This window comes from Coturnix japonica, chromosome 5 (genome assembly GCF_001577835.2).
Source record: "Coturnix japonica isolate 7356 chromosome 5, Coturnix japonica 2.1, whole genome shotgun sequence".
NCBI lineage: Eukaryota > Metazoa > Chordata > Aves > Galliformes > Phasianidae > Coturnix > Coturnix japonica.
In genome coordinates, this window is record NC_029520.1 from 24,507,379 (window position 1) to 24,531,330 (window position 23,952).

General features: G+C 40.9%; 1 protein-coding gene across 3 annotated transcripts in view; it reads left to right on the forward strand.

Moving 5' to 3' along the window:
• Positions 1-3,344: 3,344 nt before the first annotated feature.
• Positions 3,345-23,952, forward strand: part of MAP3K9 (mitogen-activated protein kinase kinase kinase 9) — a 44,976-nt gene continuing 24,368 nt past the window's right edge. The window contains exons 1-3 of one of the 3 annotated variants that reach the window (XM_032444768.1): positions 3,345-3,841; positions 7,042-7,455; positions 20,413-20,593. In XM_032444768.1, the coding sequence (XP_032300659.1) occupies positions 3,541-3,841; positions 7,042-7,455; positions 20,413-20,593 (896 nt within the window). In that variant the 5' untranslated portion in view covers positions 3,345-3,540. Of the gene's footprint in view, positions 3,842-7,041; positions 7,456-9,685; positions 9,705-20,412; positions 20,594-23,952 lie in introns of those variants that run through there. The other 2 variants (XM_015864639.2, XM_015864640.2) reach the window with 2 other exon arrangements.

Here is a 23,952-nt window from a genome sequence, read left to right on the forward strand (position 1 = left end):
TGTAAGTACAAGGAAATCCCCTTCCAGATGCCTTAAGAAGTATTAAATGTATTCAGAACAGCGTTTGAGTTCAGTCATTACAGTAGATGCACTGTAGGAAAATGTAGAAGGAAGATTTTCTCGTCAAAACTGATACTTTATTCTTCAAAGAAGCTGCTCTAAGTAATTCTGTGAAGAACTTAAACTGTGATTGCAAATAAAAGGAGGCAGCAGGCAAATGTTGCCTGTTCCCTCAAGACAACATGAATAAAAACAATTACTACAGCCCTGTCCTATTTGGTCTTACTTTAGACTGAGGTTTATTCTGAGCAGTAACTTACTGAATACATATCAGAGGAACAAAAAGACACCAGCATCAATAAAGAGAGGGACTGTTTTACTCCAAATGAAAAGGCTATCTAATTTGACAACTGTGTAATGACAGACTTAGCTCAGCTATGGTTTGGGTATGAAGTTACAAATCGGATATGAACGCCGGTATCGGAAATGGATGCTGTTATGTCTTTGTATATCATTTTTCTAATGTACAATTAGAATTAGGAATAAGGTTTCTTTCTGTCTCCAGTGGTTTGAAGTCCTCACTAAACCCAAGTGAGACCTAATTTCTCTTAGCTGTGTATCTTCTCATGCAGTTAGAAAGCTCATTTGAAACTTTCTCTGATTTTTCTTATATGAATATTGATAAATGTATCAGTGCTACGTGGCACATGTGAGTTCAAAAGATGAATCTTTAAGAAACTCACATTTTAGACCAGTATTTCCACTGTGCAGAGTTTTCAGTCTTGTTTTATTTTCCAGGTCATCTGTTCCATGCAGATACAGCCATCTGGGAGATTAGCATATATATTTGATGAAGCAGAGCAGAGCTCCCTCTTGTACTGACTCAGATGCTGAAGTCCCAGATTCACAGCCTCCTTCCTAGCCAGCATGGCACAGCCTGTACAGCTTCTGTTGCCAGTGGCTTAACTCTCCCCTGCATGAAGAGAGAACGTACATTAAAGTGATGCTGGTATAGCAGTACTTTTTGAAAGTGAGGAAAAAAGCACAGTCCGGTTTTACAGCCATGCAGTGAGGCAATTTATAATGATAGAAGAATCAATTCGTCAGTGAAGCTGACGTTATTTGAGGAGACATTATCAGTCACTGATCAAATAACTGTCTACTGGCATTAGACACATCTCCAGATTGCTTTATATGGCTCTATCTGTGGTTATAACCATGGAACACAGTTGACATGCATCCTAGGAAATGCATACAAGCCAAATGAGAGCATTAGTGTCAGGATAATTTAAGATGCAATATAAATTACCATGAAATGCATGGGGAGTGAGCTACACTAAGGAGACACACCAAGGAGCATCTCCTTAATCTTTTATACCTTCTAAGTGTGCTGGCAGAGATGTGTTTTCATCAAAGCTATAGGAACAACAGCAGTGACTTTCCAGTACTGTGTTGTAGATACTGGTACTATTTCTTCCTTCCAGACCTTTTTTCTTCTGTAGCATTTTGATTATTATCATTATTTTGCCTATACAGAGCACACAGAGAAGCAGCCTGGAGCACCAAGACATTGGTAACCAGTGTATGTTTATAACTACGGAGTGGCACATTAGAAAGACAATGTTATGGAACAGCTAGGTCCAGTTAAGAGAAGGAAAGGTGTCAGTGGAAAGAGAAAGCACTGCTTTAATAGTCTACACTTCCACAGAAGACAGGGCAAAAGCTGAGATGGCTGCTCTAAATGCATATGAATAACGGAATGCAATCAGCAGAGCACAGAGCTTTCGAAGCTAAGGCTATGGGGATAGATTGGCCTCTCTTTTCTAAGAGAGAAGAAAAGAAAAAAGCAAAAAGGAAAATCTATTTTACAAGTTAAACAGGCCGTGTGTCACAATACCGAGGCTCTCCACACGAGGGCAGAGTTCTGTCTCATTAGGTTGCTGCAGCAGACGATCTGAGCATGTATAAAGTCAATTTACTTAAAGTTTTCACCATCAACGCTGCTTTAAAGATTTTGATGTCCTATAGTAGTCACTGAAACATGCTTCAATCAGCTAAAGACGAGAGACATTTATTTTGTTGTGTCTCGTTACGTTTTTTATAGGTGTTTTTAAAGGATGACATTCACTTTGGACTGTAATTTCCCCATTGTGTGGTTTAAAGAAGCCATTATTTTCCATTAACATAACTGGACAGAAAGGTACTGGGTGAAAGTGAAGGTGTTTTAAATAGAGACATTAACACCACTCCTTCAGATTTCTCCTTGATCATTTATTATTTGAACTCCAAAAATTACAGCTATTTGTTAACCCAACCAGCTTCACGATGGAGGTAAGCTAACCTGACTGTCTGTTGAACAGGAGAGGTCTGCCTTCCCCCACCCCATCCTGTGCCCTTCCATTGTGTTGGCTTTAATGACTGTGTTCCCGTCAGACCAACCTGAAAAGCGGGCTGAAATCTCGCTGCCTTTACAGGGTGGCTTAGCTTTCAGCTGGATGAATGAGCTGAAACGACTCTAGAGCCAGGCAGTCACTGCTGCTGGAGTCAGGAAAGCAGGTCAGGCATGTGACGTGGGGCAGGGAAGTCCCTTTCAGCTGCAGTAACGTTGGATAAGCTCAGATTAACGGTGAAAACACTGTATAGTAACAAAAGAACAGACTAGGAGAGTGGTTCGGCCCTGGAACAGGCTGCCCAGGGAGGTTGTGGATGCCCCGTCCTTGGAGGTGTTCAAGACCAGGTTGGACGGGGCCCTGGGCAACCTGATCTAGTAAAGGTGTATGTTTGGTGGCCCTGCCAGGCAGGGGGGTTGGAACTCCATGATCTTTGAGGTCCCTTCCAACCCGGCTTATTCTGTGATTCTGTGTGTGCCCGCAGCTCAGCCCTTGCTGCTCCTCACGGCACAACATGGCGGCGCCTGGTGCCGTGCGCAGGCGCATCCCCGCCCCATCCCGCATCCTGTCAGTTGCGGTCCCGCCCCGCAGCCGGCGGCGGGTTCAGGTGTCCCCGCCCATTCCCGTCCCGCCGCCTTCCGCCCTCCCCGCGTCGCGCCGCTTTCCCCAGCCAACGGGAAGCGGCGGCCGCCGATCCGGTGCCCAATGGTGTGGCACGCCGGTGAGCGCGAGGCTCCGGCTCGAGGGGGGGGTGGGAGTGTCCGAGAGAGCTCGAGGCCTCAATCAGGTGAGAGGCGGCGTTGACTGACGTGAGAGGCGGCCAATCGCCGCGAGGAGCCGGGCCGCCCCTCCCCTCCCGCCGCCGAAGCTGCCAGAGAGTCAGGTGGCTCCGGGATGCGCGGCCGGGGCGGCAGGCGGAGGCGGGCGGGGAGGAGGGGGATGCGGCGGATGCGGCGGCGGCCCGGCGGCACGCGCTGCCCGCACTCACCCCTTCCTACGTTGGGCTGAGGAGGCTCCGGGCCGGGCCGGGCCGCGGCACCTGCTGCCGGGCGGCGCCGGGCCGCATGAACAATAGGCGGCGGTACCGGCCCCGCCGCCCCCCGCAGCGCTCGGCTGCCGCGGGCGCCTCCCCTTATGGAGCAGCCTCGCCATGGAGCCCCTCACAGCGCTCAGCCAGGAGGGCGCGGGCGGCGGGGAGCCGGCGGGCGGCGGGCCGCTCTGGACGGCCGTCTTCGAGTACGAGGCGTGCGGAGAGGACGAGCTGAGCCTGCGGCCGGGAGACGTGGTGCAGGTGCTGTCCCGGGACTCGCAGGTGTCCGGCGACGAGGGCTGGTGGACGGGGCAGATCGACCAGCGCGTCGGCATCTTCCCCAGCAACTACGTGAGCAGCGGCGTGCAGGGGGGCGGCCCGGAGCTGCGTGCCCGCTACCCGCCGCCCCCCGCCATACAGCGTAAGGAGGGAGGGAAGGAGGGCGCCGCGGGGCCGAGCGATGGGGGTGGGAGGGAGACAGAGACCGGGGCCAACGCGGCGGGGAAGGGCCCGGGCGGTGGGAGCGGTGGGAGCGGTGCGGCTCGGCCCGGCCCTCGGTACGGACAGCCCCGCGAGGGCGGGAGGCGGCTCGGCCCTGCACGGCGCGGGGCTGCACCGGGGCCTTTCCTGACGGGTTCGCGTTTATCGCCGGTTCCCTTTGTTAAATCCTTTGCTTTTGTGGGCTGTCAACCTTCAAACGGCTGAAGCTTCGTGGCTGGGCAGCGGTGCAGCCTCTGCTGGCTCCCCTTTACGAGTGTCCCTAAGGAGAGAGAGGTTGCTGCATGGGAAGCAGTTGCTTTCTGCAGTGATCATTCGTTACTAGTATTTCTTAGTTATTTTCCTTGTTCCTGACTAGAAGTATATTATCTTTTATTCCTTTGTTAATTTGTGTTAGCAGGTTCCCTTTTGCCACTAAAAACACTGCTCAGAAGCACCTCTGAATGAGTTTTATTAGAGTTTGGCTATTTGGGCCTACTTGAGAGTTGCGCGATTAAGGTGTGATGCTGAAAGTACGGAGGGGTTGGTTTGTACCTAATTTCAAAGCAATTTTGAAGCCTTTGAGCCATTTTACTTTTGCTTGCTCTTGCTGCCGCATACAATTGCAGAAAGTGAAACAAGATGGAATGGCTGTTAGTAGTAGATCTTGTTTCTATCAATACTGGCAATTCAGGCAAGAATAAAGTTATGGGGTTTTTTTGTTTGATTTTGGGTTTTTTTTTGTGAGGGCAGAGATAAATCTTCAGATTAGTAGCCTTTGCTAGGAAGTAGAAGGAGTAAAAAGATACTTTGCCCTATCTGGGACATATCTCCAAGGAATACAACTAATAGCTTCTTTTTTTTTCCCCTTATTCCACATCTGCTTGAAAGCATTTAGGTGCAGAGCTCAGTAATTCTTAGAATTGCCCTTGGAAGAGTGTTGGGCAGCAGCAGGGTTTGCTTTATTGCTGGAACAGTATAGTGTATTTTTCCCACATGCAGAAAATGCTGCAAATGTTCATTAGGTTTTGCCTTGTGAGAGCTGGGAAGAAACGTTCCTACAGGAATTCTTGAAGTCTCTGCTCCCCTCCTGCTTTGTCCTGCTTAAGCACAGGCTTTATAACTGTGGATTCTCCTGCCCTATTATGCTTTCTGTGGCAAGGTAGTTCAGGAACAGTTGTGGGGTCGCACCATCTCCCTTTATCCTTGTCTTACCCTTCTGTTGCCCTAAAGGATAGCACTGCCTCTTTTCTCAAGTAAGCAACCGTATGTTCATGATGGAATAGAACTTATTCCCCTACATTAAGTTTTTAATATGCTAAAGGGCTCTGGTGATGGTGTGGTGTTTGGACAGGTGGAAAGGTTGGTAGCTGTTGAACTGGATTTTGTAACTCGATGTTATAAATCTATCTGCCCTTTATAAGGAGTGATGCTCCCTTTTAGAGATGGCACTGCTAACTTGAGAGCTATTTCGAGTAACGATCCACTGTTAACTTGCTTATGTAGTGCAGAGATGTAATTTGTAGCGGGGTGTCATTCTAGAGATGTGCACCTCAGTGCAGGGGCTATTTTTAGTTGCCTGATGTTTATCTTCATGTATCACGGAGGTGTTGGAGTGCAAGGTCTTGAGACATTGCTTGTGCTGAGAGTCGTAGTAGTGAGTAACCGCACACTTCCAGCCATGCTGACAGTGTTCACCTGAGCCTTACCCTGATACCCTGAAGGACAACTACCAAACATGCTCCCCTTGCATCCCTGTTGAGGCTGTCAGCGATGGGTCTGTTTGAAGGACCCTCATTGACACGATGGACTCTTATGCATGACAGACTCGGCTAAGTAGCTTAATCATACGGTGTAATAAATACTGATTAAACAACTATTGCTTTGCAATTGTCAACTTCACCACTGGTTCATGGCACAGAGGCTCGGTAATTCCTTATCAGTCCTGGACCAATGATAGCACTCCTTGAGTTCTACAGCTATACAGCCTGCACCCTGTATGTTCCCATTGTCTCTGCAGTTTATTATATCACGTCTGATAAATTAACTTGAGCTTAGAAAAGGGGTTAGTGTGTTCAGAAAGATAAGGGGAAATGAGTCTTTCGTGTGCTACTGTAGCAGTACAGCCGAGTCTGTGAAATTCAATCAACACAAAATACTTTTTTAATTAAAAAGCGTGTCTAAAAGTGAGCTTTTTCCTAGTTAAACTACTTTTGAGGATGAGAAGGCCGGTCTACATTGAAGAAACGAGGCCTTTTCTTCCTGGCTCGGCCGCCGCGGCCCCTGGGGGAGCTGTCCGTTCAGCACCACCGCTGTCCGGCTGCGGGCTGGCTGCGCTCGCTGGCTGCCAGTCCTGCTGTGGGCTTACGTGTTTGTTTCTTCTCGGACTTATCATTGACTCTATTGTTCGTGGAACAATAGAGAAAAGAAAACAGGCATTCTTGTTACTCACAATCTGCGCTATACAGTAGTAAAAAATTGTTTGCCTTATTGCTAGCTCTGCGTACTCAGTATGCAGTCTGATCCATCTGTTTGTCACACAATTGTCAGTACTGTCAGAATTGGCGGAGAGATCTCATGGGGAACAAGTCTGCAAAGCCTTTAAAGTATGGGGGAATAAGGTTGATTTTGGAAGGATTAAAAGATTGTTAGTGGCAGTTGAATAAAAAATTTCAAATATGGGATGAATTCAAGATAAGATGTTTGATGTTAACTTTTAGCTCTATAACATTAAGCACTGTAGTCACATCAGTGAAGATTAGCATGTGGGTGTCTCTTGTTTTAGTTTTTAAAATATTGCACTATCATTGAGGGCAAGAAATTTGGATTTATCCTTAATAGTATTTCAGCATGTTAAGATGATGATATTTTTAAGTGTGTCATGCACAGTTGTGATGTTGAAATCATGACCATTGAGTAACTGCTGTATGTAAGTTTTAATAATACTACAAGTTCTTTTTTACTGTACTAGTTCTTAAAGAAGTATTGTCAGAAGGCACTTCTACTTCCATCTGTGCAAGTCTGAGTAGAAAATTGGCCCATCTTATAAGGATAAGGGTGAGGTTGGGCAGCATGGACCTTGAGTTAATATACAGGCTGCATAGTTTCTAAAAATTTACTTATTTTTTTTTCCTCTTTTCCTAGTCTTGGAGATCGACTTCTCAGAACTTGTTCTGGAGGAAATCATTGGCATAGGGGGCTTCGGAAAAGTATATCGAGCTGTGTGGATAGGAGATGAGGTTGCTGTTAAGGCAGCTCGCTATGACCCTGATGAGGACATCAGCCAGACCATTGAGAATGTCCGCCAAGAAGCCAAGCTCTTTGCAATGTTAAAGCATCCCAACATCATTGCCCTCAGGGGCGTGTGTTTGAAGGAACCCAATCTTTGCTTGATCATGGAGTTTGCCCGTGGAGGATCGTTAAATAGAGTGTTGTCTGGTAAAAGGATACCTCCTGACATTTTAGTGAACTGGGCAGTACAAATTGCAAAGGGAATGAACTACTTGCACGAGGAAGCAATTGTTCCTATAATTCACCGTGACCTGAAGTCCAGCAACAGTAAGTGCTATACTCTGAACAGTAAGGGTACTGGGATAAATTTTCAGAAAGAAATAGTATATAGAAGAGAGGGGAATAACACTAATTTAGGAATCCTTTCTTGTGAACCACTGTATCCTCTAAATTAATCCCAGAGGGGTTTAGTTGTCTAAGGTAAGGTGCTACAGACCACAGAAAATCATGTAAACACTCTTCATGGAAGTGACTTAAGTGACCTATAGCTATAACTGGAGTATGTTTCTGTAGTAGTTCTCGTAACTACAGTACCTTATTTCTTCTGGCACTTCAGCAGGCTCTGATGTGTTGGAAAGTGCTTTTGAACTTAAACCGTGCATGTTCTCTCTACTTTTTTGAAGGATAAAGATGTCTTTTGGAAGGATTAACACTGAAGCTTTTATTTTACTTGCTATATTTTCCTTTTTGTATGAGATATAAGCCTAATTTCCTTATGGGAGATAATCTCTACCAAGTGGGAACTTCTCCTAATCCCTCACAGAGCTAGTGTTGACAGAAATGTTGATTCAGGAAAATGAAATGAACTAGTACACCAAAGTATAGAGGTGATGTTTGTGGTGCCTTACATGGGAGGCAGCTGACCCATTAAATTACATGGACTTGAGCATCAGTAATTATGATTCTGAATTCTACTTCATGAAAGTAATAGCACTGTTGTCGTCAGTATAAGGTGGGGTTTTTTTGTTTTTTTTTTTGTTTTGTTTTGTTTTTTGTAGTATATCTGTTTTCTTCTCCAAACTTTACTTTTAAGTCAAATGCACACATGCAACCATTATTTATGAATGTTAGAGCAGACCTTTGCAGTGGCTTAAAGATCCTCTCCATCCTGATGTCAGCTTGCAACTGTTTGGCTTTGGCCTTTTTCTGTACTTATTTCTTGTCTAGATGGCAAAAGAAAACAACTATCTGCATGTTAACTGCAGTGATTTAGTTAGATGTGTTAGTATGAATCCATTTTTATTTATGACTTGAATTAATAAGTCATGCTATGAAATGGGTGGCTGAGATTCAGGCACATGCCCTCCTTTGCATTGAGGACAGTATCATCTAGCAGAGGTCTGGCAGATGGGAATTTTAATATCTTAAATAGATTCGCTAGAGCTACTATTAACCATTACGATGCTATAAATTTCAAGTCTGCAGAATCTTCCTATGCTATTTTGGCCTTAAATTGTTTTTCATTTATTTTTTTTCTTTGCTTTAGAACTAACAGTGTACATTCACTGCCAGAAGTATTAGTTTTTATTGGTGAGTTTGAAAATAGAAATCAATTTGAAAATTCGTAGTTTCTATATTACCCTAATGCTACTAAAGTTTCCCTTTTTTTCTTGACAAGGCAATCTTAATACCTGAACTTCTTCCCTTTCAAGTAGCAATATGTGTGGGCACATTAATAAAGTGAGAAAAAAGATCAAGTGGTTGTATTGATTAAGGAAAGACTGGCTTCATCTGTGAAAAAGAAATAATTAAGTTAAGAGTTGCTTACCTAAGCAAGTAACTGTCTTTATTTCCCTAGCAGGCTGTTAAGACTTGGTTGCTTAATGTCTGAACGTTTTTGAGGCTTAGAAGGAAAGCTAATTATAAAATAAAATGCTGTTTTGTTCAGACTAGAGACTGTTAGTTGTGAAAGGGAAATGTACCAGACAGAGTACCAGTGAAATGAGAGGGACATTGGCACACAGGATTGCCAACGAAACTCAGATATGGGTGTTAGAAAGCATCTGTTCTGGCAGCAAAAAAAAAAGAAAAGTCTCTTGTCACAGTGATTCAGCAGTCCATAACTTGTGCTGCACTGTAAATCTTCAGTGAGAAGTGGAAGGTTCTGCTAAGTACATTGCTAGAATTTTCCTCATTTGGGAAGAAACAATTGGAAAGGAATAATCAACGAGAATGCCTGTTGAACGATTCCAGGGTGTTCTGTGTTTGGAACAGAGGGGGGGAGGATTTCTAATGATTATAGAGTATTGCATCATGATGTATATATTATTTATGTTTTGTATGTACCTATATGGGAAATCACAGCTTGAACCACTGATTAATCAGCTGAGGCAAGTGTTGGGTCAGCTGCGGGAGCACAGGTGAGAGTAATTTAGCTGTGCTCCTGGAAGGAGTGGAGCTTGACTCCACCTCCTTTAAGACCTCATTTAAGGGCTGACCACCACTGAGGCAGCATCTCTTGGAGATTGCTCCCCAGTGGAGATTGCCTCAGATTTCCAGTCAAGGCATCAACATTGGTGAGTTTTCCTTTGCTAATAACCTTTGACTATCTACCATCATCTTTGTTAACATCTTTATATTAGCCAACCTTACGTTACCTAATTTTTCTATTGCTGTGGATGGTTGAGAACGAATTAATTTATTAGCTTTATGATTGAAGAATTGCAAGCTTGTTGCTTTTCTAAATTACTTTGGTACAAGTTTGCACCCACCTACTGGATAGACATTAATGCATCTCTGCAGAAGGAACAGCTTCTGCTTGCCAGATCTTGGGAAAGACTCTTGGAGGCAACTTCTGTCATGTACTGAACGTCTACCACTGCTCTAGAGCTGCCGTGAGAGCATCAGCTGTACTCATCTACTGGTTTGTACTGTTTAAGTTTAGTAATAGGTACTTGTACAGTTCTTCTACATCTCCACCTGCTGTCTTGGACTTGTGCTGACTGTCTGAAGCTGCAGGAGTCATCAATATGAGAGTTAGGGATTTTGATGGGAGAGTGGGAAGGAACAGTTGGCTTAAAGTCAAATTTCCTGCTGGAGTAGTAGAAAATCAGATAACGCTTTGCTTTCAGATGCCTGCCTATGTTGAGGCAGATACAGATCGCATAAGGACAGTTCTTCATGCTAAACCTGAAAATAGTTGTGTTATGCTTGAAATAGCGAAATAAGTCAAATGAACATCTTAATTCAAGTCTGAGAAATTACCCAATTATATATAAGGATTTGAACATATCCTTTTTAATCTGAAGTATTGCAGTTCTATTTGTGGACTCAACTAGTTGGTAGCCCCAAAAAAGCACAATTTGTTTTCAACGTTTTGGATGGCATAGTAAAGAACTGGTTTTCATTGCTTTAGTTTACAACTCCATTTTGTATGGAGATTAAACATAGTGACGTTATTTGGGGATTCTGGCAGGTGTAGTTCCTTGAGATTTTCTCAGCCAAAAAACAAACTGTCATGATTTTGTTTTCCTTTTAATCAAAAAAATTTAAGCATCTTATTTTTGTTCCTCCATTTTTCTTAATTTATTTGATTTTTTTGTTATCTTTTTTGTTTGTTTTTGTTTTTAATTATTAGTCCTAATACATCTACAGGGCAAAACATGTCCTGTAAATTTTAGAAGCAGTGTTCATTTGAGTTAGAATTCTAATGTAAACCTTGAAGGTGAGGTTCTGAGCTGCCTGTTCTCATTGCTGGATGTTAGTGGGAAATGAGCATATGAAATCTTTACAGAACAGATTGCACACCTGTGTCTTATTTTTAGAAATCTGAAATTCTTCTGCTGAATGTCAGTTTGCAGCAAGTCCAGAGGGTGAGTGTTCCACAGGAGTTACCATCTCACATGTTAGCATGTAGCTACAGAATAGAAAGAGGGTAACCCAGGAAAGCTGTTCAGTTCTGCTGTGAAGGGATCTTTTTTCCCTTGCATTTGATTCAAGAGACTCAGTTCTTTTTATATGAGAAATTAATCTTCTTTTAATCTGTTGACAGAATCATCTGACTTCTTTCTTTTCAGCTGGTGGTACTGTTAACCTTTGCCTCTTCTCCTGTGTGTCAGTGCTCCACTGAGCATCTGCTATGGAATTGTTAGTAGGCCTCTCCCAGTGCGGAGGCTCCTAAATAATGGAAATATGGAGCTATAGGAGGAAAGAGGAAAAAAAAAAAAAAAGCAGTAGGGAATGCGCACTGAAGGAAACATCATTGTGCTTAGAACAGCTTTTGGTGTTTCTCATCTTTCTCATCTGATTGGAGTCATGTTTCTGGCCACAGGAAGGTGTTTGGTCTCTAATGCCTAAGATCAAAAAAGGCAGTCCTGCTGGTTTCAGTGAAGCCCTGTAAATAATCAAGCTGTTTCTATCTGTCTGCCAGCATTAGATATGCCAGCATTGTTAGAGGAATAATGCCAGTTAACTAATGCTGCAGAGAACTAGCAAAAGCATATTTGCCCTTTTTTTTTTTTTAGCTGGCTCAGCAAAGTATGGTTGTTCTTTGCGCAGCACTAAGATTTTGCTGAGGGTACTGATGCTACTTAGCAGCTTTTATAAAGCATTTTGCTATTTGTGTTCCACAGAGTGGCACAGATTAGCAGGGAAGTGACATGTTCAAGGTCAAAGAAAGAGGTAAGGACAGCTCAAAATAAAGCCCAGCAGTTCTGATTCATTCATATCGGTAGTACTTGCCTGTTCATTCAAGGTCTTCACCTCACCACCTCCTAGGAGGACCAAGGTGAGTCTGTGGTATCCTGAGATTTAAAACTCTTGCTTTCTGAAAATCTCCTTAGTCTACAATAGCTTTGATTATTAGTTTTGTACAGTTAAGCATTTTTTTGCTTGTAAAAATGCTAATAAAGCTGAGTTATGGTCTATAAACAGTTGTTCCTAGGAATTAAAATGTTTTGTTTTTTGTTTTTTTTTTTTGTTTGTTTTTTGTTTGTTTTTTTTAAACTACAGTCAAACTTTAGAAGTGAGGATGGTTTGCAACTAGTTCAAGTCCAATTTCAGGACAATGTGACTTGAATATTAAATAGCAATGCTGCTGACATGTGATCGGTTATCTCATTTCTTGGTGCAGTATTGGAATCCCAATCTATTTGTAAATGGTGTTCTCCCTGTTTGTCAATTCTGAGACAAAAAAATGCTTAATGTAAACCTCTTGATCTGACTGATGGTATCACAGAGTAAAGTTTTCTCAGGGTCTGGTTAATGCACGTTGGCAGAGCAGTTTGCAAGTCTACACTGCTATTGCTGCTTCTCGCACTTCAATGTAATTTGCTGAGTAATTCTCCAGTGTTGTGCTTTCTACCCAAATGGATTTCCTTTGTCAGTGCTATGAAATGAATGTGAGTAATGCTTCGTCTAAAGCATAGCAAAACTATTTTAAGGACATCTGAGTACTCTGTGCTGCGTGGATTATTGATTTGGCTTCAGTTGGTTGGTCCTTCTCCTGTGAGAGGAAAGTGAGATAAAAGTAATATTTTTGACAAAAGCTGTGTGATTAATTTTGATTAAAATAGTCCATATAGTAAAACCAAGTCTTTTATACTGCCAGAGTATATTCTTGGAGGTGATTAAAGATGGCTTTTTAGATCTGTAGTGGAAATGCTAAGTCATGGCTTGAACCAGTGATTGAGCACCTGGTGGAAAGGCAGGACCAACCCAGGGAAGCTCAGGTGCATGCAATGAACAGGATCACCAGCCCTCTCCAGCTGGCTTTGAACACTTCCAGGGATGAGATGTTAGGCTTTCCTAATATTTCTCCTATTTGGGTGTATGTCTAGGAAAAGATATTAGAGAGAATAACCTTCCATTGGCCTTGATTTTTTTAAATTTTTTTTTAAACATTGTGAAATGATCCTCGAAAGGAAAAAAATCACAACTTTTATCGTCAACAGAAAATTGTGTCTAATTCTACTTACTGAAGTATTATCAATCTTGCCTTTGATCGAAATTTTGTTTGTAATCATTCATGTAACGTGACTTTGATATGATTGTGGTCATCTGGCAACTGAAGGACATGCCTAATGTTTCATCGCATTACTCTGTAGCTCACTGATTAAAGAGCATAAGTCAGAACTGAAAGCAATCTAACACCTCAAAAAGTAGACATCTTTCTGATGGTTTTGGTGAGCTTTTCTGGTGGCATGAGCTGTTGTGTTATGTGGGCTTGTGCAATGGTGCAGGACTGCCCTCTTTCTCAGCAGCTGGCAATTTCTTTTACTCAGCTTAATTAAAGCTGCAGTATTTAAGGAAGCCTGGATTTTACTGTAGTCAGCTCTAGTTTTGTGTTGATTGGACATTTCTGAACCTGTTTACATTTGTTGGGATTAGTGGAAATATGCTTCTGTTTTCTTAATGCTTGCACTAAAGTCTGACTTAAAAAACAAAACTAAAAACTTTAGATGTGGATTTTTTTGCTGCTTCCTACGGAGTTTTTAAGGCCCCTTTTACGTTCTGGATTGTGGAATATCCATCTGTTCCAGAAATTAAGGATATTTGGTATTTGTTAATTGATTCATGGAGATGTCTTATTTGAACCCAAAGCAAGACGGTTCTGTATTCCTTTCCCATCATTAGTTTCATGGTTAGGTTTGTCTGGAAATGCTCCCTCCGAACCAACATTATTATTAAGCTTTTTGGAAGGTCTCCTGAGTGACAGTGAATGTTATTCATGTGATTCTACTTTCCTTGTTCCCTTTTATTTGTTTTTACTGTTGCCTGATACTGTTCTTATACTGAACTTGTTGCAAGCTTTTAAGCTGATACAATTTGACGAAGTACTGTATTGAGTGCAGAGATTGTTATGATTTTCCTTGGAGCATTTAACTGATAATGAAGAATAAAATGATCCAAGCCTGAGCAAGAAGGTTGTTCTAATGTAAGCAGTATGTAGGATTTAATCAGAATCCGGAGTCAAACAGCACCATTTTTCCAGTGAAGTCACCTGAGTGTTCTCCAGGAGCATTCTAGGTGTTTAGTACCAGATCACTAATGCGGTAAGACTTCTTCAGCTTGGCTAGGAGAAAGAATGGATTCTAAATTTACTATGGCTCTGGAGGCCTTTCCTATCCCCTCCCCCTTATGCATTAGCTCTTTACAGTTACTATACTGCACGGCTTAAATTCTGAGAACTGCTGTGCTGTCACATCCATCACCTCTTCTAGGTTGATAGAAGAAGACAGTTGGCCAGCTTTATGGCTTTAGTGAACCCTCACGTAGCCAATAATTCAAATACTTCTCCATTTCAAAGTGTGTGAGTATATATTTTAATGTGATGTTACAGAATGGTTAATAATAGAAAGTATTTGTTTATTACTTAAAGGCAACGCTTATGTTCTTTGGTTTTCCTTGTAAGATGTAATATTTTTAGCAGGACTTGAATTCTGTGGTGTACAGGATGTTAGGGAGCAATGTGTAACCTTCTGCGCAGCAAACAGGCATTAGAATGAAGATGCCCTCCTTCTGAAATGTACAACAGAGTACACAACAGAAGGTAGGTGAAGGCTGCATGTGGAAAGCTCGGACTCAGTCCACGTGCGGATCTGTTAATCACTTTAAGTACTTTGAATGTGGGATCAGGAGCAGATTGCTCATTATCTGGATACTTGGGAAGCAAAGCTGTGCAGGCTGACTATGGAAGATACAACTAAAATTACAATTGAAATTTTGGCAAGCCATTACACTACAGGATTTTATTTTGGAGCAAGTGTTTGAAATCCTTTCCCGAAAGCTTAGTTCTCTGCTCAAGGCAGGATGCTTTTGTACTTCCAATGGGATTTAGTAATTTAAAAAAAAAAAAAAAATACCCAGCAATCTTAGTTCCTCATCCCTCTTCCAATGACACTGCTTTTTTTGTCCTGTTAGTCAGAATGTAGGCTTACTAGCTGCCTTCTGGCTCTTGAGACCATGCATCTCAGAGAATGCGGCAATGTGAAGAAATAAACGAAGGCTGTCCTTTTCTTAAGTTGTCTGACGTGTTTCCCTCCCCCAATGTCATTTGAGCTGAAATTTATCTTTGGAGATTTTGCTTGTTCATGGGAGGGGTGACTGGGACTGGAACAATCATAGGAAGTTCAGCAAAGCCATCCTCTTCTATGCAAAAGTATTTTCATTTCATCTGTATGTACTTTTCTTGTTCAAGTAAGGATTGTTCAAGAGCTATGGTGCTATACTGAATGCTTGCTATTACTGTAGTACTTACTAAATAAGAGACTTGAAGTTTTGACAGAATGTCTTTATGTTTCTTTGGAGAACAGTGAAATTTTCTAACTTTTTTTATTTTCCAGATAAAAATAAAGATAACAAGTTGTAATTGGACCATGCAAGGGATGAAAAATACTTGTCTTTTTTTTGTTTTTCTCAACTGGTCTCCGGAATAAAAGTGAAACTACATTGAAAGGAACATCAAAACATTCCAGTAGCTGAAAACGTTTGGACTAATAATAGATCTGTCAGACAGTTAAGTGGACTTGGACAAACTGAAGATTCTACCTAGATTGTAAGGAGAAGAGTACAAAAATGTTTCAAACTGAAATTGGCTGTTGTAACTGTGAAATTCCAATGTGTGTGTGTGCCAGGGAGGAAGATGAAATGTAAGTGTAGTATTAATTGCATTCATGGACCCTTTCCTCAGAGGAGAGTTCTTCAGAAAGTGCCTTCTGAGTTGATCTAGCTTGGCTAACTGTATTCTGTAGTCTGTAAAGCAGGTCATTTGAAAACACGCAAGGTCGAGTGAAGAGCTTTTGTTCAAGACAAGGTTTCATGTAATGGATTAGCATGTTCTGCTGTGGGCTGGGTGAGAGAGTCTGGATTGGATCCTTTAACGTTAATCAGTCTTCTCCCCCTCTGGTATGCTTTCAGCTTCACCCAGCCTCTAAATGACTTCTGAAACTTGTGTAAGGCTTATTTATTTATTAGTTGGGGGGGGGGGAGGGGGAAGGTGTAAATTTGGAATTTCCTTTGGAAACGAGGTCAGAATATCCTGTTTCCTTCAATTCTTGCACTTGAGGACGCTTCTCCCTGTCAGGGAGAAGTTTTATTGGCAGTACTTCCTTATAGGGACGTGGATTGCCCTTAAATCCTTCAGTGGAAAAGTCTTGCAGCTTTCAAACTGAAACTCTGGTCATGTTGTGCATTGAAAGATCTCAGAATGAATGAGCATTGTTTTCTTCAAAGATTTTACTCTGTTCATTTCTTTTAGAAAAGCTCTTTTATCTGGCATTTGGACTCAATATCTGGTATTTCTTGTAGCTCATGAACTTTCTTAATAGAGGAAGTGAGTATCTTGAGGCTTATCTGTTATCTGATAAAACTTCCATGTTTTTCTTTTTTTTTTTGCATTTTGGTAAGTGAAGCCATAGCGATCTGTTCTGCTTGCCTGATAGAGCAAGAAATAAAATGCGTCCAATATCCCCACTCAGAATGAGTGCTCAGCTGCAGCAGAAGTCTTTCACATTCCAGTTACTACAGGATAAGCATTAGTTCCCCTTTGTAGCTGCTTGCTGACCTTTACTGCTGTCAAAAACAGTGATCGTAGAGTAACAGTGAGTCAGATATGCATAGATGAGTGAAGGCCTGTTGGGGGGGGGTTGGGGAATTCTGTTACTAGATTGTTGTATAGGAGGTTGAGTATCTCTGAAGTGATTTAACTGCGGAAAAAAATCATGGTACTGTTTGAGAATGACTCTACTGTGTGTAAGCAGCTCTATGGTTTTTTGTGTGGATTTAAATTCATCTGCTTTTTTTTTTTTTTCTTCAGCCTTGGAGTTCTTAAGTAGTGGTCTTCTCAATTTACAACCTAACAAAATAGGAATGGATGTAGTGAAGCAGTGAGAATAAAGGAAAAATCCTGCATGAGCCCAGATAAGGAGGTGGGAGACTAGGGAATAAACTTCACTAAGTCTTTGCAAGTAGTTAGATGGCTACTTAGTGATTTAACTATTATAGTTACGTAGTTCTGCATCAAGTAAAATTACATCCTAATCTTATTTATAACCTTTCCTTGATAGTGTCACCCACCTACCACTGTAGCTGCCGCCTTGTCCACTACTTGGCCCTGCTCAGGAGTGAAAAGGCAGCTTAATCCAACTGTCCAAAAGTGTGGTTGAAAAATGTAATAATTCTCCTGAAAGAAACAAGTAGAGACAAATGTGACTGTTACTGCCTTCCAGGGGAAGTTTGTGTTTGATAGGTTCCTTCAGCTATTGTAACAAGAGAAGAAAGAATTAAAACAGTATCTGTTAATGTTGCCAAAGATAACGTTCTTTATTTCTCTTGTGAAAATCTTGTGAAAGTAAGGTACCTCTTTTCATGCATACTAAGGGCAGTGCAGTGCAGCCCTCTTTGGGATTTCTTGCAGTGCAGGCAGAATTCTTACATGTACATTGATGAAGCGGTATGAAGGTGTGTACTCCTGCCTTTTCATTGCCGTTGTATCTTTGTCTAATCTGTTTCTGGTAGATGCATGAGGAGTGAAAACACAGCTGCTTAATACCTGAAAATGAATTCCTTCTTCCAGAAAGGTTTTGTGCATTTGACAAACACGTCTGCCATTGACTTTTCAGATGTTTCATTGATCATTAGCGCAAGTGGTGCGAAATGCAATGAACCGTGACTTCCAGCTGCCAATGTGCTACCAAGGGCATTTTTATTTAAGACTAATTTAACAACAGTATCATTCTGATTTAGATTTGCTGTCCTCCTAATAGAACAGTATGTTTCTGGAAACTTTAATTAAAAGAATTTCAGAGCACTAACAAAATCTTGCAGCTACAAGTACGTTGACTTTCACCAGATGGTTCTCTGACATCTGATATTCCAAGTATTTTCAGTGCAGTTCAGTTTTGCTGGCTCTTAGGAAGTTAAACAGTGGGGCTGAATCATGAATGGTAATAATTCTTCAGAGTCCTTGTAATGAAGTTATTACTAAAATCCTAGTAGTGCAAATGACATATCTAAATGATGTGCATTTGTCTTCATGACTGCCTGATCAAGGGCAGATGTTGCTTGGAGCTAACAGGGCCTTTTTGGCTCCATTCTTTTCTTGTTCTCTCAACTGGGACACCTTGTGATATGGAAGGGCTGGCTTGTTGGGCAGGATTAATCTGAGCTATAATGAATTCCTCCCTGACAAGCACTTATTTTCTGAAGGACAAGTTCAAAGGAATTCAAAGGAATATTTCAGGAATATATGCAAATTTATGTAGTGTTTCTGGGTTATTATTCCTGTCAGTACATGTTCCATGAGGTATCCCTCACCTGAAGTTGCTACAACTTAGTTTAAACCTTCATGTTTTGCTTTGCACATGCTTTAGGCAACAAACATAATGTTGGTGATTTGCCGCTACTTAAGAGGTAGGTTAACTGGGTTTTTTGGTATAGATGCTCTCTCTCTGGCTGTTTCTGTTGACTTATCAAAAATAACTGTGTTTGGCAACAGTTCTGCTCTGAGTGGTCACATCTGTTTGCAGATGATGGCATGGTAGGTAAGTTAAGTACAAATTCTGCAAGTGCGTGGAGTATCTTATCTGTGTTGTAGTCTGTGATAGATTCTGGCAAGTGCAGAAGATGTGGTACTTGCAGAAGAGGACTTGCACTGAAAGCAAATGGGAGGCAATAACTGGTTATGTATCAAGCCCACAAGAGAGAGGCTGTATTGATCTGCAAGAGTGAAATGCATGTGTGGTGTCCTAGCAGCCTGGCTTGTATTCACCAAAAAGGAGATTAAGGGAGAAACTGGAAGGAATTGATATTTCACCTATTTACAAGATACCTCATTGAAAACTGGAGGGAGAGCTGAGGCTTTGGGCTTGTAAGTCTGACAGATAGGCTAGGGAGATTCCTGACAGTCAGAAGCCTGTTGGTACTGACTGGGATGAGGAGAACTGTTTCAGATGCTAGAGAGAGCTATAATTCTTAACACTATTTTATGTAATTTTAGGTTGTAGAGTTTGTTATTATAAGGAAATAAGAGAGAAAACAAGGATGTAACCAAGGAATTAAAGACTTGAAGTAAATGCAGCTATTTTATTGTCCTTCTCTGTGGGCTTTTGTTATGTTAATTTATCGTACAGCCTGTATCTGACAAAAGAAAAAGTTTATGGATACAAAGGGTCTGTGTAAGTACTAATTATTTTCTTAGATGTACAGCAGGGAAAGGTAATTTGATTTAAATGGTCTCTTTTGAGGAAGGTGTGTGCAGCCAAACTGTGATCTTTGGCCCCCTGTCCTGTGGTTGAGCAATTCACACCGTATGATCTGCCTTGTGAAGTGCAGATTCATTTGTTGCTTATGCTTCTGGACTGAAGTGAAAACATGCCTAACACCCACGCTTTTCTGTTTGCTTCAAAGTTTATCATTACAACTTCACTGTATCTTTACTGTTGCTATTAAATTATGAATTCATTTATATTGTTCTGCCAGTTATTTAGGTGCAATCATTACATGCTGAAAGAAGAAGTTAGAGCATGAGTCTTAGGAAAGTTGTTCACTCTTGCAATCAATGAGAGACTTGCTGGGAATTTCTGTTAACAATTTTTCAGCTGCTGGAAGTAATAATAGAAAAAGATAGCTGGGAGATGAGGGTTGAACAAAGCTTCTGTACTTCTGTGTCTTGTGTTTCATTTGTTCCTTGCTGTAGTTTGGGGGGGAAATGGGTCTGTAACATGCGAGGGTTGGTGAAGTTTTGGTCTGGACATGTTATCACTGATCTTTTATATTAATTAGGAATTTAAAAAACAAACAAACAAAAACAACATATATAGAGCTTGCACTCTTTGTTTACTCAAGGAGTATATCCAGCCTATGTGTATATCTGGATTTAAAAAAAAAAAAAGTCCTCTAAGCAGTTCAAGAAAACAATTCTATTACTGGCTTGTTGAGAAGAGGATTAATTAGGAAATGTCTTCCCTTATCTGGATTTCTAGAAGTTACAGTGGTTCACTTCCTATTAGTAGAGAATTATTCTAAAGAACACTAATAGTGTATTAAATAGTTCACTGTTTTTGCTCTGGGGTTCAGTGTTCCATTTAGATTTGAAGTTGTTAGACAGATTTTTCACTTATCACTTTAAAAGATTAGCTTGAAATAACGTGTAATGAAGTGAAATGTTTGAATAACCAAAAGTCGGGGAGAATCTTGAATTTCGAGAAATCTCCAGGAAGACCTTTTTGTATAAATACTAGTCTTACTTTACATGCCTTTTATTCCCCTCCCTTCCCTTTTCTCCAGTACTGATACTCGAAAAGGTGGAAAATGGAGATCTGAGCAACAAGATATTGAAGATCACGGATTTCGGCTTGGCCAGGGAATGGCATAAAACTACCAAAATGAGTGCAGCTGGGACATATGCTTGGATGGCTCCTGAGGTCATCCGCTCCTCCATGTTCTCCAAAGGCAGCGATGTGTGGAGGTATTGATTTGGCATTGAGTGATTGGGTATTGAGGAACTGTTAGGAAACGTATTCTGTTTAGGAATGAGTGATGAAACAGATATTAAATTTCTGGGCTTAAGAAAACTGTCCACTGGCTTTCCATGTACCTGTCTTTGAGACTACTTCTATATTAATTGTAAACATTTTTTCCCTGTAGGAATTTGTGTATCACCTCCTGTGTGCTTCTAAATTTTTGTTGTTCCTTGCATTTACCTTCAGATCATCCTAAGATTCATAGCCTCCGTTTAACTACTGGCTGTGAAGTACTTAAAGTTGCTGATTTTTTCTTTTAACATTTTACCAAGAGCAAGATCATTTAATTTTGATTGTAATTTGTCACAGTACATAATGTGCACAATCACACAATACTTCTCTAAGTTCTCCCTGCAGTTTCAGCTTGATTGTAGTGTTTTTTTACATTGCTTATAAATTATTTGATTGTGACTCTTAAGTGAATTAAATTCAGAATTCAGTAAATTGCCCATTGTTGTCCTAAGATAATTACTTTTGTGGATATTGAGAGACACGTAATTAGTCCTAAACATCTGAAACAAAGTAGATAGAATTTTGTTTTCCTGTGTGGGGCGGAGGTATTGAAATGTTGAGGTGACCAGGTGTTTAAAGCAATAAGAATCTCTCATTGGTCATCTGTGCTCCCACAAAGTATGTGTGAAAGCTCTCAGGGTGAAGAAATATTCCAGCTGGAAGAATTGTGTGGCTGTTAAGGAAGATATTTGGTGTGGAGTTCTAAATATCCTTATCTAGTTATGCAAAATGGATAGATAATGTATTGCCTTATGCATAAATCTGAGCTTGTTCTGCACAGTTAATTGTACGGATTGACTTAAGACTGTCATTAGATGTGCAAACCCGTTAGTAATCTGGGAGGAACTGTGAAAAAACAGGCTTTCACTCTGAGTGAATTGCGAGGGTCAGTTTAGGATTTTCTTCAGGGTAGCTGAAGAGCCACTGTATCTGTGCAAAAATATCAGTTTGGTATTTGACTGTAAATCATGTACAATTTTTTTCTCAGCTTCCCAGAAGTAAATTTTCATCACTTCTCTTTATGGTCAGCAGTTTTTCCTTGAGAACAGGTTGAATTCCTCTGAATACTTTCTCTTAAGCAGGGTCATCACCATTGAAAGTGCTATGGTATGTTCTATCTGAATAACCCTATGTCTGAGGCGGCCAAAACCTCAAATCGTACTTAAATAAGCTGAAAAGAGCTTGGTGTTTGCAGCATCTATGTAGATGCTTGCCGGTGTAATCACTACTACTGTGTCAGTGGTTAAGTGCTTGATTTTTATGAAAGCAGCAAAGCATGTATGTAATAAATCCTCTCCCCACCCATGGACACAGCTTGAAATTGTAAACAGGATGAAGTTTTTAAATCCTGTTAGATTTGCTGCTCCTCTTGTCCGCTTCAGACCTCTTGGTTAATCACTGGTGTTGAAGGTGCTTTCTGCCGATAAAAGACCTTCTAGTTGGTCTGTGTACCATCAACAAAACTGGAATGCTTCTGTCCCTAACAGTCACAGAACCTTTTCTTTAAGCACTTTTCTGGAAAAGCTTGTTAGAATAGTACTACAGGCTGAAGTGTTGCCCAGCTTTTCAACAAGAGTCTTGTTGTGTATGTGTTCCCTCTGCACAAATGCAGGTAGCGGCTGAAGATGGTGCTGGCCACCACTGAAATTTCCTAAGTCAGTCTTTTATTCCATCATAAGTAACATATTTGTTACTGAAAGATAAGGCACAACTTTACAGCCTTCATCTGAGTTCCTAAGGTTCCTCAATTCAGATTAATCTTAGCAGTATCTACTCTGAGACCAGTTAAATAATTAGGAATTGAATCTCTGTTTCGGAATGGAATGCCAAAGCTAACTAAAAATACCTGATTAGCAGATCAAGTTATTCCATGCATTCATTGATGTAGATACTTTGGTCACTAGAATACTTCATTTGAATCAATTGTTGGCAAGCACTTTCATCCTCAGCTGACTGCTTGCAGGCTTCTGTAGACTTCTGTGTGAAATGAAGCACTGGCAAGATACCAATTCCTGGCAGATAATGGTTGAGTAACAGTACTGTTAGAAATTCATGTGAGAAAATCATACACAACTGACTGTTGTGAAATAACTACATGTTATCTCTGGAATTACCTGTTGAATAATAAGTTCAATTATTATTATTATTATTTTTTGTCCTAGCAAAAGTAATATTCTAGTTTCTGTTGCTGCTTTGGTCTACTTGGTGTGTTGATAGTTGCTTTATTATAGAAGGCGCTGCACCAAGGACAGTGCAGAATAGGAACCTACAGTGGAAATACCATTGAACAATAACAGTGAGAAGTATTTAGTGGGTTTTTTAGAGTTCACAGGTTGGCAAGGGAGGTGGCAAAATCACATCTGAAATCCTGCAGACCTCCAGCCTCCTCCTTCTGCAGAATTCAATGTGTAGGATTGAACCTGATGTTAAATGGCTTAAGGGATTACTGGATCACTGGGAAATGGTTAATTATTCATACAAGTGTCAGTTGACTTGAACACACGGTGTGTATCACATGGTTCAATTTTGTAATTAAAGTCCAAAAAATACCAGTGGATGCTGGGAAAATAATTGCACTTTCCTCCCAGTTGAAAATGCATGCAACTCATTGATGCTTTCTTCACAGACCTTTTTCATAGGAATCTCTTCTGTTCTTTTGCTTTATAATTCACAATCTTTTTCTAGAGAATGGAGAGCGCTCTTCTCAGCAGCCCTCTCTTGTTGCTTAGTAACTTGGGATGATTTTTGTTATAATGACACTAGTTGTGTGGAAGCAGCATTCTCAGCCTAGTTAGCTAGATTAGACTAGCTAGTTAGCTCACTAGCTAACAGGGGGATGCCTTTAGGTTCTCCTAGAAACAAACAGTGCTTTCCTGCAACATGTATGTCTTGTGCCATATTAAAAAATAATACATGGACAGATCTAAATTATATCTTAATATATCTTATATATACACATATACTCTGCATCAGGGATGTTTTGAGCACGCTAGTATTTCCTAACAATTCCATGAGGGAAATTATCTTATTCCTGCTTTATCCAGAACAAGCAATAAAGTAATAGGACAGAATACTGAAGAGGTAACTTTTGATGTCAAAACTCTCATAGCTCTCCAAGCCAAAGAGTACAACGAACAATCTGAGTTAAACAAGATAGGCATATATTCAGTCCAGTATTCATTTTCTTCCAGTGTGCCTTGTATGCATACTTGGAGGACAAAAAGAAAGTCTGAAGTTCTATTTTTCAAGTGAGGTTATTACTGTAGTGAGAAATAAAAAATCTGTGATGGAA